The sequence below is a fragment of the Acipenser ruthenus genome, chromosome 4 (genome assembly GCF_902713425.1).
Source record: "Acipenser ruthenus chromosome 4, fAciRut3.2 maternal haplotype, whole genome shotgun sequence".
NCBI classification, from domain to species: domain Eukaryota; kingdom Metazoa; phylum Chordata; class Actinopteri; order Acipenseriformes; family Acipenseridae; genus Acipenser; species Acipenser ruthenus.
The window spans coordinates 79,685,185-79,700,358 of NC_081192.1; the positions used below are offsets into that span (position 1 = coordinate 79,685,185).

General features: G+C 38.8%; 1 protein-coding gene across 4 annotated transcripts in view; it reads right to left on the reverse strand.

Moving 5' to 3' along the window:
* Positions 1-15,174, reverse strand: part of LOC117400437 (oxysterol-binding protein-related protein 10-like) — a 150,256-nt gene that overhangs the window by 24,931 nt on the left and 110,151 nt on the right. For all 4 annotated transcript variants that reach the window (XM_059022903.1, XM_059022904.1, XM_034000411.3 and 1 more), the window contains one exon: positions 12,662-12,808. In XM_059022903.1, coding sequence (XP_058878886.1) covers positions 12,662-12,808 — 147 coding nt within the window. The remainder of the gene's footprint in view (positions 1-12,661; positions 12,809-15,174) is intronic.

Below are 15,174 nucleotides of genomic sequence, written 5' to 3' on the forward strand. Positions count from 1 at the left end.
AAAGTCACTTAATAGGGCGTTGGGCCACTATGGTATCCCGCTCTGTGGAGTTCTCGGTAGACCGTTTTTGATTAAACTGGCTGCTCGCGCCCCAGGTTGAAATTTGCAGTCAATTGATCAGCAGTTGCTCGCCTGTTTTGCACTTCGAATTAATGCACGGATATTACGATCATGGAGTATGCGCTTCCGCCCACTGTTGCCCTTGCTGATGATGTTTTACCCTCGGACTTCCATGCCGACATCACCTTAGACACCGTTGCTCGTGAAACATCAGCAAGTTGAGCTGTCTTGGTCACTGAAGCTCCTGCCAAACACGCCCCAACAATCACCCCTCTCTCAAAGTCACTGAGGTCTCCTCTTGCAGCCATGCTAGCCATAATTATAGGCAACCAGGCCTGTCCAGCATTTCTATACTTGACTCTAAGCATGCTGGGATGTTATTTGCTTAATTAACACATGAGCCACACCTGTGTGCTTTCAATATATTTAGTGTCCATTTTTTTGCTCACTACCTGTAGATTAGTTGTGCACCCTTTTTATTCTTAAATAAAATCTTGTTTTATATTTCTATATACAGTGAAACCCTGATACAACGTACTGCCTTGGGACTGTAAAAACAATGTTATAACCGAGGTATGTAATAACCAGATACATGCATATAACTGCCAAATCAGCACAAAAATCAAAACCTAGTACAGTACTAATTGATTCATGTACATATACAATGTATGTAGTATAAAGGTTTATTACAGAAGAAACAATATAAAACAATGTAACATGTAACTAGTACTGTGCATTACTATACAGTGTGTAACATTCTGTATTTTAATGATTTAATACAGTAATTCTATGTTGCCTTGGATAAAGATAGTCAGATAAATTAATTATAAAAAATAACAAAAAACATGTAATTAATGTACTGAATAATACTGTACTGTAATTAGTAAAATAAACAAATGAATAAAAAAATACAGTACAGTAATAATAAATTATAGAAATAATAAAACTGATAATAATAAAAATAATAAACAAGTCAATAAACATGACCATAGAAACTGTCAGTTCAGGTACAGTACATTAATCATTGCCTCATGGTGCTTCTCAAGCTTGAGCAACAACGCACAGCATGCAGAGTATCCGACTCAAATATCCCAAACCAGGACCTGGACTGTCAACATTTAAGACACCTACTGTACTGTAGGCTTCACCTTTCACTGCACATTATCGCAAAATTGTAATCAAGTGATAGTACCAAGGGCATAGCTAGGAATAGATATTTACTGGCAAAAATCAAATTTTTGTCTAAAACAAAAAAAACACCCCGCATATCCTGTTCATGAAGCCTGGAGACTATTAATGCAAACTGCAAAGCGATATAAGTCGCTAACTCTTTGTACCCAGTGACCCGCCTTGGATGATGTTTGAAATTTCATGACACATATTTTTTTAAACATATCTCCCAGCAAAAACAACACCAACCTAAAATTACCCTATACACACTGTTAGAAATATGTGATATTAAGAACATAAGAACATAAGAACATAAGAAAGTTTACAAACGAGAGGAGGCCATTCAGCCCATCTTGCTCGTTTGGTTGTTAGTAGCTTATTGATCCCAGAATCTCATCAAGCAGCTTCTTGAAGGATCCCAGGGTGCAGCTTCAACAACATTACTGGGAAGTTGGTTCCAGACCCTCACAATTCTCTGTGTAAAAAAATGCCTCCTATTTTCTGTTCTGAATGCCCCCTGGTCCTTTTTTCTTTTTTCAAGTCAAAGAAGTCCCCCTGGTTGACATTGTCTATACCTTTTAGGATTTTGAATGTTTGAATCAGATCGCCGCGTAGTCTTCTTTGTTCAAGACTGAATAGATTCAATTCTTTTAGCCTGTCTGCATACGACATGCCTTTTAAACCTGGGATAATTCTGGTTGCTCTTCTTTGCACTCTTTCTAGAGCAGCAATATCCTTTTTGTAACGAGGTGACCAGAATTGAACACAATATTCTAGTTGAGGTCTTATTAATGCATTGTAGAGTTTTAACATTACTTCCCTTGATTTAAATTCAACACCTTGTTAGCCTTTTTTATAGCTTCCCCACATTGTCTAGATGAAGACATTTCTGAGTCAACATAAACTCCTAGGTCTTTTTCATAGTTCCCTTCTTCAATTTCACTATCTCCCATATGATATTTATAATGCACATTTTTATTAATACACATTTTTATTTTATTGCGGCCTCTCTCGTGCATCAGCACACACATGGTGACGATGCTGACTCCTGGGATCAACCAAAGTGAGGCTTCCCTTTATGTCTGGAATGGGCTGGGAGGGGCACTTCGCAGGGGTCATCAGATGGGCACATGACACCTCAGGAAGGCTCAACAGTGATGCTGGTGTTGCAGCACCACCCTCCTACATCCCCTACCCAATCCAGCCCTGTTTACTTACCTTAGCCATTCATTCCTTACTATTGATGTTAACTTCCTCCATCATCTCTTTTGAGGTCTCCAATCGGTCTCTTTCCTCCTGAACCACAGCCAGTTGCTACTTCTCTCTGTCTCCTCGGATAGAGCCTCTACACACTCCTGTCCACTGAATCCAGTATCTCTGACAAGCTGGGTGATGGATTGTGCAAGGAATCCCAGACAACCCTCCTCTACTGGACTCTCCACCCCCGCTGTTCTACCTCAGCATCTAAATGAGCATACCAGAGTTACTTCCTCTCGTATTCCTCATCCACGAATCCTCCTATGGCACTGCTAGCTTCACCAGAAGAACAAGGCATGCTGAGACTGAACACAGGACAATATCAGGTTGAAGGGTTGTTGTAGCAGTCTCGGGTGAGAAAATAAGATGCTGACCTACATCTACCTGCATTCTTTCATCTCTATTAGCCTCCAATTGTCCCAGGCAAATCTTAGTTCTCTTTCCTGCTGGTTGCGCTCCCAGACGGAAAGCTATTGCTGATTGGCAGCGAGCTGTTGATCTTACTAAGTCGTTCTTCCAGTGCTAATGCCAAGCATCTCAGCACCTGGTCATGATGCCAAGTGAAGCGAACCTGGCTCAGAGCTGAAAAACAGAACTGCAAGTCCCCAAAGTAGGCTTTCAATAATTCTGTTATAGTACTGGGTACACTGAAGAACTCAGATAAAGATCCCTCCTGCTATGCGCCACGCACAGACGATGATGAAGCCCTTGCTTTCTAAACGGCTTGTTTCACTTGCTTCTACTTAGGAGCAGAGTCTTCCATTTGGTATTCTGGTGTACTAACAGGTGGGATTTTAGAGGGAATCAACATAGGCTCTCTTCTTGGATCAGTGGCTTCTGTGCGATTCTTCAAGATATCTCTCCAACTCGACTCGATATAACTCCCATCAGAAAGAAAAAGTCCCCAGCTTCATTTAGTAAGTGTATTATACAGTATGCGAATAGTCTTCTGGCACACTTCAATGAACAATTATAAAACCTCCAAAGAAAATATACAGTGCTCTCTTTCTACTCTAAAATGCTACATGGTTTTTCATATAAATAAGCTGTTTTCTTGTGCATGAGCATTACGACACAAGCCAAATTTGTTGTAGATTTACATTATCACACACAGTAACAGATGGTAATAATAAAATGCAATTATGTATAATCTAGCTATGACTTTCTATAAAACACTCAAATTGAATGCATTTAACATCAGTACACACTTACATATGTTTTATAGGATTTCACCTCATATTGACATCAATAGTTTTTTTTAATTTCCATGTTTAAATGCTCCTTTTTTTTTTGCAGATTTCTCATTCTTAGCTCTCAAATAAGCAATTTGGACAGTTTTCAAAACAGTTTTTGCTATATTTTTTTTAAACACACCTTTTTATTGTGATTATGAAAAATGGAAAGACAGTATTTTAATAGAACTTAAATAACAAAATAACAACCATGTGTTTATAATTCTAGCATTACAATATAGATCATAACATTATGCTTCTGAGCCACTGGGATATATCAAAATGAGAATAATATTATAAAGCCTTCAAATAATGTGTCCTAAACAGAACAAAATGCCCCTAAAATAGCCCACATGTTTAATGGACAACCCTTCCTCAGGGAGCATGTTTTATTACTTATATTAACAAGAAAAAAAAGGAAGGGGGTTATTTTATTTCCACTTCTTCAGCCGCTAATTTCAGTAATAAAACCTCACAACTCTTTCCCAAGGGTAGTAGCGCTGATAAACCACAGGTACTTCTTTCTGCACTCCCTTGAAACTTCAGTCCCTGATTCACATGTTTTAAAAAGCTTACCTTCATCTTGGGTATAAATCCACAGACAAGCATAGGAAACTCAGAGTGCACAGTTCTTAATACTGTACTGTATTAAAAGGACTACAATCCTTATAAAAAGTAATAACAAATTTGCAGTTTACCATCCTTGTACTATTAGTTTACAACGATTTACCATGCTCTACCATCCTCTGCCTCACCGTGCTGTCACAATGCCCCATCACACTTTCAATACTAGTCCCAATGCACACGACACTATACTTTTTTTACGAGAAGTCAGTCAGCCGGGTACTTTAGTCTGACAGCAGCTTTAACAGCAGCTCAGTGAAAACAAACCCAGACAGCACCACCTTTATACGACCAGAGAGTTACATGACTAGAGACTTGACAAGTATGACCCACCTTCACTTGCAAACTACCTTGAAATGATTACAAGCACTCAAGACTGACAGCTAATAATGCTGTGCTAATAGAGCCACATCAACAGAGCCTCACCATCATAGTTCATTTTATTACAGTTGTTTTTCAAATACTCAGTATTGTTGCTGTTCACATATTTTCCTTTAATAACAATGACTGCCAGTGCTGTCCCTAGTTCAATCTTCTTTTTCTTCACATTTAGATATCCAATCACTTCACACATCGCCGTTGCATTTTATCTATGCAACGTTTTTTATATTTTACAATTATCAGCTTGAAAAATCTAAAGACACAAGGGAACCAACAATTACTATTTCCAACAATGGACTTGAAAGGTTGTTTTCAAATTGAGAAGGCAGCAGGTATGGCACTTCGAGCCAGCTGTGATTTGTGCCCAATAAGGATTCACAGATATCAGGATCCATTGTCCCTCCATTTCCTATTACCTTGATATAGAACAACAAAGTAAGGTGGCTAAGAAAGGCATTTAAGAGCACTGATGTTCCAAGCAAGTGATGTGGTTACTAAGTTACCAATCAAGCGTTAGCAGAGACATCACTCCAATCACCAGTAAGCGTGAATTACTTCTGATCTCAGCCGGTAGTTTGCACATGTGATCACGCAAACTGAACAGGTCTGATAGACTGGCCTCCACCAATTTGTCATAAAATATTACTCTGTGAGCAACAAATTATGGCACTACTAGTAGGTTATTAGTGATTCTCAGTCTACTGTATGTTAAAAATAACAAAGCTCTCTTTGTGCTCTGCATATCCAATAAATGCTTCTTGCTGCACTGATTTGGTCAACAAATCGCGTGTTTAGCAATGTTTTAAATTTATTTGTCCAGTTATTTTGTGTGCCAAAGCCTATTAATTCAGAACGGGCGATCACAGCAGAAAAAATGACTACATAATTTGAGAATACACTGAAAACCTATTCTTCTATTCGGTCATGTGTGAGGACCACTTTGAACCTGAACGCTACGAAAGGAACCCTTCTGGGGTATGAATGCAAGACGAGGCTAAAACCTGCTGCGATGCCAACAATATTTGCCCACAACAAGAAGAAATGTCATACAGCAAAGGAGGGCATCATCATTTAGCATGACGAAATCATCAAAAGGTAACTCCATTTTATTTATTAACAATAAGAAATCAACTACATCACAGTGGGCTAGATAAACAACGAGACCGAAGGTCAATGTCACCAGAAACCCGAAATACTAGTATTACAGGTTTTTCATTCACACTTGGGGTCTCATTTATGAAAGGGCATTACATTAATACGTAAAGTAGTGAGCCTAATGTGCGCGATAAATCTAAATTTAGTGCTCCATTTACTAACAGAGAACGCACTGATTTACGTGCACAGTATTTGGCTAATTTATATACCATACATGTACGCTACATGTATTGTGAGCGATAATTTAATATGCGCGATAATGTCAGAGACTTACCCGTGACCACCGTGATATCAAAAGCCCCAACAGTCCAGGCGTATCTTTTGGTCAGTAGCTTATTGTGAATGTGGAGATGGCTTACATTGACCAAAAACGAGCAATCAACAGACACAGCACTCAGCAGCAGGACAGGCAGAGGCAACGTAAAGTGAAACTGCACTGCTTACCTTTTAATTTTAACATTCCTTGTCTGATGTAAAAAAAAGCCCTTTTCCTTTCTCCTTTAATGCATATACAAGTAATGCTGTGCAATGGTGTATTTTTCTTTTTGTTCTGCTCACTCGAGAAATATTGATGATGAGACGTAGCCTCAATGTCCTCCTTGTCGGCATTGTCACCCTGCAGAGCAGGCTCCATGGATCGGGGTGACAGTGCTATGTGGGTACAATCAATAGCACACGTCCTGTAAACCTGTCCTCTGTGGGAAATTTAATACAATTCCCTGTGAGCTTTAGCAGGGCTTTTTTGTGTAAATCACAGTTTATTAAATAGGTTGCAGTTAAAGCTGAATGACATAGTTTAAAATAAATAGTTAATACTCTAAAGCAGGGGTGTCAAACATACGGCCAGCGGGGCAATTTTTGGCTCCCGCCCGCTACTTTATAAAATGGCATCAATGTACTGTATTGTTTTGGAATTACTTAAAACAACCCAGATCTTAATATAACACGTGTATTCAACATTGTATGAGTGACATTCCCTCATATCACAGCTCACAGAGGCAGTACTTTTTTAACTTCAAGAAGCCATGGAAAGTGCAGAATTACCTTGAAAGAAACTAACTGGTGGAATTACAACAGAGGGTGCACCATATATTGTGGATTGGCTAGGAGAGTGCTGGAAAAAAATAAAGAAAGAAATGCAGAAGTACCCATTTTCTTACACTGTATTCTGCATCAACAGGCATTATGTGGAAAAGTTGCAGAATTAGAACACGTCTTGAACATTGTGATCAAGTATGCGAGAAAAGAAGTGCCAGGACTGAAGTGATGAAAAGATACATTTCAAAGTGGTACTGTTTACTATTTCACATTTTCACAGCTTGTCAGTTTCTTTTTTTTTCAGTGCTGTTAAAAATGTTACATTTTGGAATATACGTTAAATATTGAGACTTTGCATAATATACTCTGACATCTTTTTTTTTACTGTTTGAGATTTCCATTGAAAGTAAAATACTCTTCTATTTCATCCATTATATTATATTTGTGATATTGAGTTTTTTGGTCAGTGTTCTAGGAAAGCTGCTTCTAGTTATTTTTTTTTTGTGTAAAGCAGTATATTTGAGTATATTGGCCTACATACAATTTATACAGAGATTTTCACATACATTACGATGTATATATGTGTATATATTTTTTACGGTGCAGTCCACCATGTGAAAAGTCTTAACTTTGATGGCCCTTGCTGCCAGATTTTTCCATTCAAACAAATGTTCATAACCAAGTGTGACGGAAATATAATGAGTTCTGGTTGTAAATCTCCCTCTTGACCTGTGAGGGTACTAAGTAGCGAAAGGGAAAGGCTTTGGACAGGTTGTCCTGACAGTTCATTCCCTGGGTCGGGAAGTCAGTCAGCCTGGAAAAAGACGAGACTCCGGTGCGGGAATGTATTGACCTGGAAGGTAAATGAGGTAGCAGCTGCAGGCAATAGAGTCAGCTGAAATCATTTACCAAGGGGTCATGCATAATCACATAAAAGGGGCTGGAGAATTGTAAATCTTTTCCTTCGTTTTTGGTTTCGAAATAGACCCAGAAGGACCCGTGCACTGTGTATTAAAAGTATCATGAGTGTTTGTTTTGTTTGTCTTGTCTATAATTGTTACTTGTGTGTTTATAGATGGCTAACACGTTCTGGATGCTGTCGCTAAGAGCCAGCACTGAACTCGGAACAGCACTGCACTATTTGTCACTCTTTAAACTGTATCACCCACCACGAGCACTACAGCACACACCCAGGACTGGTGACCGTGGTTGTATATTGTGGGAGAGATACTGTGTTTATTGTTTAGGGCTGCAATCCCTGTTACTGTTCTCTGTGTTTTACGCATCGCTGTGTATAACCAGAGTTTATTATTTGGTCACCAGACCTGGATTATAAAGACAATAAAACGTACATTTTTCCATACCGGATTACAAATCTCTGTCTGTTTATTCCTGCACTGCACCACCTCTGCACCTGTGCATAATCAGCAACCACTTTGCCACACCAAGTAATTCAGCAAGATGTATTTATTTCATGTTTGTGAATCAGTGAATCAAACCAACGAATCTGTTGAATTGATTCACTAAACTGAATGAATCAAACGAATCGAGTCAGTAAAAAGAATCGAACTGCACATCACTAGTTTTTAGGCCAGAAAAATCGGTTTGAAAAGCGCGCCCATCACTGGTTAAAGCCTGTCTAAATGAACTAATTATCGCTCACTTTAATGTGCACAATACAATTATCGCCCTTTAGTAAATAGGTGTGAATGAAGCTCATCTCATTATTCAGAGCGGGGTGCCTCATTTAAATACATTATCATGCATTCCCATACAAATCACATATTCATTCTGATTACCATAGTATGGCACAATAAAATTAGTGTGTACCATAATATGCCCACTATTTCACACAATAATTAATACAATTGCAATAGTAAATACGAAAATCATTAACGTGCACAATAATTGCAATTATCGCGCACAATAAAGTTTAGCGCTCTTTCATAAATGAGGCCCTTGATGTACTTTATTTATTATCAGTTGTAGCCCTTTAGGAAAGCTTGAAAAAGTAGAACACTTGTATGAATTATAGAAAAAAGAGAAGTATTCTACTTTCTCTTTATGATCGTTTTCCATTTGGGAAGTTTCAGTTTTTCACTGTTTTCACGTATGTGTGTAGCAGGCTCACATGCTGTTTTCGCGTATGTGTGTAGCAGACTCACATGCTGTTTTCTCTGTTCTCACTCTCCTGTCCAGAAATTATAATTTACTCTCTGCTGCAATTTTATGCACATGGTATGCAGGTTTTGTATAAAAATAATTTACACATGGACAAAAGTTATTACAGCAGTGTTTCCATAAAACACATTTACTACACATGCATCAAGCATTGGAGCCTTCTTGGTTCAGTTTTCTCGGATTAGGCTGGTTGCAGACTCGTCCTCGTTATCCTCTTCTGAATATTCACTATCGCTGCCTGACAAAGTTAAACTGGGGCAGCCGGACCTCAACGGTTCATAAAAGTACCCTTTTATTTTACCTTTTTCATCCGTAATAAATGGATAAATGCTGATGCAAATTATTTTGATAGCTGCAGCTATAGACTAACAGCGTTTGGAAATAGGGGAATCAACAACCCGACGTCATATCCTGTGTGCCACATGAGAGCCCCAATGCATAGAAGGTTCACGTTGTTTTAATGCTTTTATATCATAAATTGGCCGAGCAGCGGCTTTAAATTGTGTCAGAAGTTTTCAGCCACGTTTTCTATTGAAATGATTCTATATTCACTATCACTACAGGTACCTTTAAAACTCTCTTGATCAGCAATTAAACAATAAACTGGTTAATTTGAGGAAGTACTTTTGAAACCATATGCATCTGTAAGCTGTTAAAAAAGCTTTAGATTTTCACTAAAGACATAGTAATAATTTGCAGAACTTTCCAAAACATACTCAATGACTCATGAATGACAAATTTATGAATTTGACCCATATTACTGCTAATAGTTTAAGTAAAAAATGCACTCTAGACCACATACATTTTGTTGAGTTTAAACCAAATGTATTAAACAAACATAAATGCAGCTGAAAGCAGGCCTAGTGATGAAAATGTGAAAAAAATTTGTTGCACTTTCACTAGATGATCCATTAAACTAGATTTCCTCATTCTCATTGACAGTTAAACCAGCTGCTGTACGCTATGTTGGGAAAATGTCCTACAAATATGTCAGCGGAGCAAGGAACATCAGAGCAAAATGTTTCTGAAGTAACTGAGGCAAAGCAGGGCTCTGATAAAAAAAGCTGTACATGAGACAAAGCTTGCAAGTACTGATACGGACATTGATGTTTTTTTAATTGTATTTTTTCCCCACAAAGTAGCCCAGGACATTCAATAAGTAATATGATACAGTGCACTCCGTTTACAAGAATCACATCCGTCCCGGATGATTTGATTCTTATAAGTGGATGATTCTTAAAAGCGGACAGATATGATTACAATTAGCAAAAGCATGCCTCCGCGCATCAGCAGTTTAAATACAGTATAGAAATATCAATGGTGCTCAATCACTGAGGACAATACATCAAAACAACCAAAACAAGTCCTCGTGGGTAAGCAACTTGTTATATGATTATGATTATGTTAACTCAAGGCTGCAGAATCCTATTTTACTACAGTATACTTGAGAAGTGATTGTTTCGTGAGGGTGCCTAGTTTAACTGCCGTGCGGTGTTACATTTAATGGCCTTTGAATTAAAATGTCATTACAGTACAGTATTTTATTGCTCAGGACTACCACTGCGTTTAGCATCTGTGGCTTGCTTTGTTTCTGTTGCGATGCAAATGTCAGTTTTTCACTAAGCGGTGATCCCCCTACCTCTACATGCATATCACAGTATGTATTCAATGAATGTGTATTCACTTTATGAAAACAAATTTTCACTAACAGAGAACACAAAAAGTACCTGTACAATGCAGTCGTGCATCTTTCTTGTCGACACACAAACTGCACGACTTGCTTTTTTTCTACTGGGAGTCTCTGCGGACCAGGGATTATACTGTATACATGCTGAGTGCGTGCCTAGTTACGCGAGATGTGATCAAATTCAAATTCAAAAACAGCTTTATTGGTTGTACACGTCATTGCACTTGATGCAGTATCGTATTACATGCAGTCAGTTTTCCCCCGAAATGATTCATGTAAGCGACTTGCTTGATTCTTACAAGTGGAATATTTTAGCATGGTTAGTATAGGAATGATTTGATCCCAGTGGTTCTGATCACTATATGAGGTTGATTCTTATATCAGTAATTCTTATAAACGGAGTGCACTATATTATTCGTTTTCTTTATTTGCATTAGTGCAATATCGGTACAGTTAAAAATGTTTTTTGTCATTTTTTTTGTTTGTTTTAAAGTTTTTAGGGAGCATGTCTGTCGCCTTGGAAAGGGAGAGCACAAGAGACTGAGAAAGGAAGATTTACAGAAATAGTGCAAAATCCAAATTGCCTAGCAACCATTGACAGGTCTCTGTAGGTGTGTGTTTTTATACAGCTCTGCTTGTAAGAGGAGGTGCATAGTTTTTGGAAGGTCATCAACTGCCCAAGTGCAAGTTAAATTCTTACATCTCATTACAGTCAGCGCATCCTAATGGAGATACTGATAATCAGGATTTGTTCTTAAATGGGATACAACTCTCGGAGACAGTTCTTCTCAATGCTATTTATGTCGTTTAATTGGGATACAGTTTCATTGAGATTGATGAACGGAGATCGTTTTTCAGAGCAAGACAGGTCTCATAGCACAATGCAGTGAGTACATGATTACTCTGTGACTTGTGTAAATTGTGTAAACCACGTTGAACTCTTGAAGGTGCTGAGTCTCCTGTGGTTTCTCAGGCTGCTGTTACAAAGAAAGTTGACGTGTCAACATTGCAGGTGCCTCGCCTTGTGATAAGATGTGATTTCATTCTTTTTCATTTCAGGTAGAAACAGAAAACAGCGATTTATTTTGTTTAGGAATAAAAAAAAAAAAACAATTGACTCGTATTTAAAATTATGTATTTAACATTTAATCATAAGTTGATGTAATTTAATTATTTTTCTTTTATTTAGTGTGACTAAGGTTGTCTCAAATGCCTCGTTTAATTGGGACAGACACTTATTCAGGATATTTTTTACTTCTCCCGAAGCATCCCGATAAAGCGGTGTGACTGTATAATGTTTGCACCGGTTAGTATTCCAGATACCCACACAATTCCATGCTCTTTTCTTCATTTGAATATCATTTTAAACAGATTAATGATGGCAAACTGCTAATTTGATAGTGGGTGTAGAACGCCAGGTGAAAACCATTCTTTACATACACCACACTTTTAGTGGCTGCTAAACTCCCACTTTACGGGTGCTAAACACTGCGGGTGCAAAACACAGATTTTGGCAACAATATGGGTTTTTTGCAGCCGCAGATCACGTTGCACGTATTCTTAGATCAGCCCCATGGTGTTTAAATTGGAGAATAAATTACTCACTCACCCAAAAGCTTATCTGGAGTGTCATCCCCTACTAAGGGGATCTAATTTAAAAGGACAGAATTTACTGGGGTTTTTTTTAATGTTTTTAGTCTTTTAGATGTCATTACTTCACTTTGTAGGCTATTTACGATGAGGATCAGTTTTCCATTAAGGCAATGCTAACTGTATTTTAAAGGTATTCCAATTTTAACTCTGTAAGGGAGAGTAGTTCTGCTGTGGCCTGTATGGTGTTGCTACTGCACTTCCTCTAATGCTGTGCTGAACCTACCCTGGTGAGGTCCATCCCCAGCTTGAGCTGGGAGAGGAGATGAAGGATGATGCTTCGCTGGTCATCCATGACTCCTAGATCCTCCTCTTCATTGTCCTCTGTGTCAGTCACCTCCTCATTCAGATTAATCACCTCTGAACCTGGGGCCTGGAGCAGGGAGAAAGGACAGGTCAGTATGAACGGGATGAGAGATAAATACACTACAGTACTGTGCAGCCAAACACAGTTAAACAGCCCAGCTGTTATCAATCAATTTAAATCTCTTTTAGGAAATAAAAAATCTTACAGATTTTATATTGGGTAGTTTTATTTTCCTATGATCCAAACTGTGACTCTTGCAACAAGTGCTGTGAGATTTTAACTATCCACAAAGCAGAGGAGACTTTCTTGTCTTGTCCTAAGGATAGCTCCTTCATTAGGATACCAACACACACTGTTCATATCAATTTATCCCCAGGCAATACACCATCACATCGGTTTGTTCCTGTATATTAAATTGAATTCTGCTGATTTTAAAAGGGTTATCATGCCCTGCTCAACTACTGAGGAACTTTGTGAAAACAAGCGTGTCAGAGCCATTCATTCTCCACCACCGCTGTAAATACAAAATTAGATCTATCAGTAACATGAAAAAGAAGATTACCATGATCACCATCCACTATACGCACATGTAAACATTCATAGTGTACATCCCCAGATTATGATTCACTCAATAGTGTGTGCTAAAGAATGTCCTTAGCAATATTCATCAGAATTGGACAAGCAGTTTTCTAGATACATTTAAAAATGTGGGACATACAGACAATCTTTATCTAAACTTTCATACCACCAGCGTATGGTATCAAGAAATAAAAGTAAGCCGCCACACTGGCAGGTCTACCTTTTTGTGTGGATATTTGCAAGTGCTTGACTAAAAACTGACAGAGTTGTACACACACCTTTAGTACTACCTATATACTGTACAGAGATACACTCCAAAAAAAAAAGTATATATATATACATATAAAAAGATTGTTCCACAATATAACTACACAGAACATGTGCAATCAATATAATTTCCCCTATCACAGTGCAATTTCTAATAAAAACCCTATAAAACTAACACAAAATAAAAGTTTACTCCAACCTTAAGTTAACTTGCCCTTTTGGCTTAAATGGAACCTCCTACAGTATAACCAAATCACCCCCTTGCAGAGCTGCTTTTCACCCCCTTGCAGAGCTGCTTTTCATCCCCTTACAGAGCTGCTTTTCATCCCCTTACAGAGCTGCTTTTCACCCCCTTACATAGCTGCTTTTCACCCCCTTACAGAGCTGCTTTTCATCCCCTTACAGAGCTGCTTTTCATCCCCTTACAGAGCTGCTTTTCACCCCCTTGCAGAGCTGCTTTTCACCCCCTTGCAGAGCTGCTTTTCATCCCCTTACAGAGCTGCTTTTCACCCCCTTACAGAGCTGCTTTTCACCCCCTTGCAGAGCTGCTTTTCATCCCCTTACAGAGCTGCTTTTCATCCCCTTGCAGTTACTGCCAAGTTGCATCCCCACTTTTTGTAAAACTTACATGATATGCCTGAGTAACAACGGGCTTCCCTTTCATCCAGCTTGACCTCATTGCCAGTGCTGTCTGCCTGCGATAGTCAGTGCAGGGAGAGTCATCCAGCATGTGTGTGAGACAGTGAGAGAGAGTGTGCTGCTTGAAGCTGGATGCTGGCTGTTCCTCTTCACGTGGGCTGAAAACTAGTGATGCTGCCTATTCCCAAACCTAAATTGCCCCCACCCCCCTTCCACCCCCGGCCTCAGGTCATGTGACAGCCAGGATCAGTCAGCTTAATTACAACAAGCCTACTACCGCAGAAGATACCATCTCTTCTGAAACCTGTCCTGGTGGGTGGCTTTCAAACAAATTTTTACTCATGTAGGCTATCCACGTGGGTGGATGGCATAGTGGAGGAAAGTCTACTCATTTTTTCAGTTCAAAAAGCAGTAAAACTGCCCCACGCCATTGTATTTTCCCCATCCTGTTCCAAAAGGTTTGCTAATGTCGGTCTGTAAAACCACACACAAAACACAAATGTCTAAAATTCATGGGGCTGCTACCTCCTTTAATCAACACTACGCCACAATAAACGGTGTTGAAGCAGAAAGAGCGAAGGCAGCAATATTCCCAAATGTCTCCTAATCAAGACTAACCCTTTCCTCACCAAGAAACCCCTGCAATAAATACAAAAAGCCACCCCTACAGATATGGCAGCTAATTGCATGTGCTGTTACAGGTTTTCTTTCTGAACTCGGGAGCAGTCAAAAGCAGCAACTGCATGTTTGTTTGCCAGGTATAAAAGTTAACAGCTTTTTTGGCTACCTGGCAATATTTGTTAATAACTTTGTCTGCACATGTTGCAGAAAAAACACTGTAGCATCCCAAGAGTCCAACCAGAACCCAAATGGCAAATGCCAAGGTAACAGTATCAAAAAGGCTTATCATTGTGTTTTATCATTTTTATCACTTATCATTTGCTTTC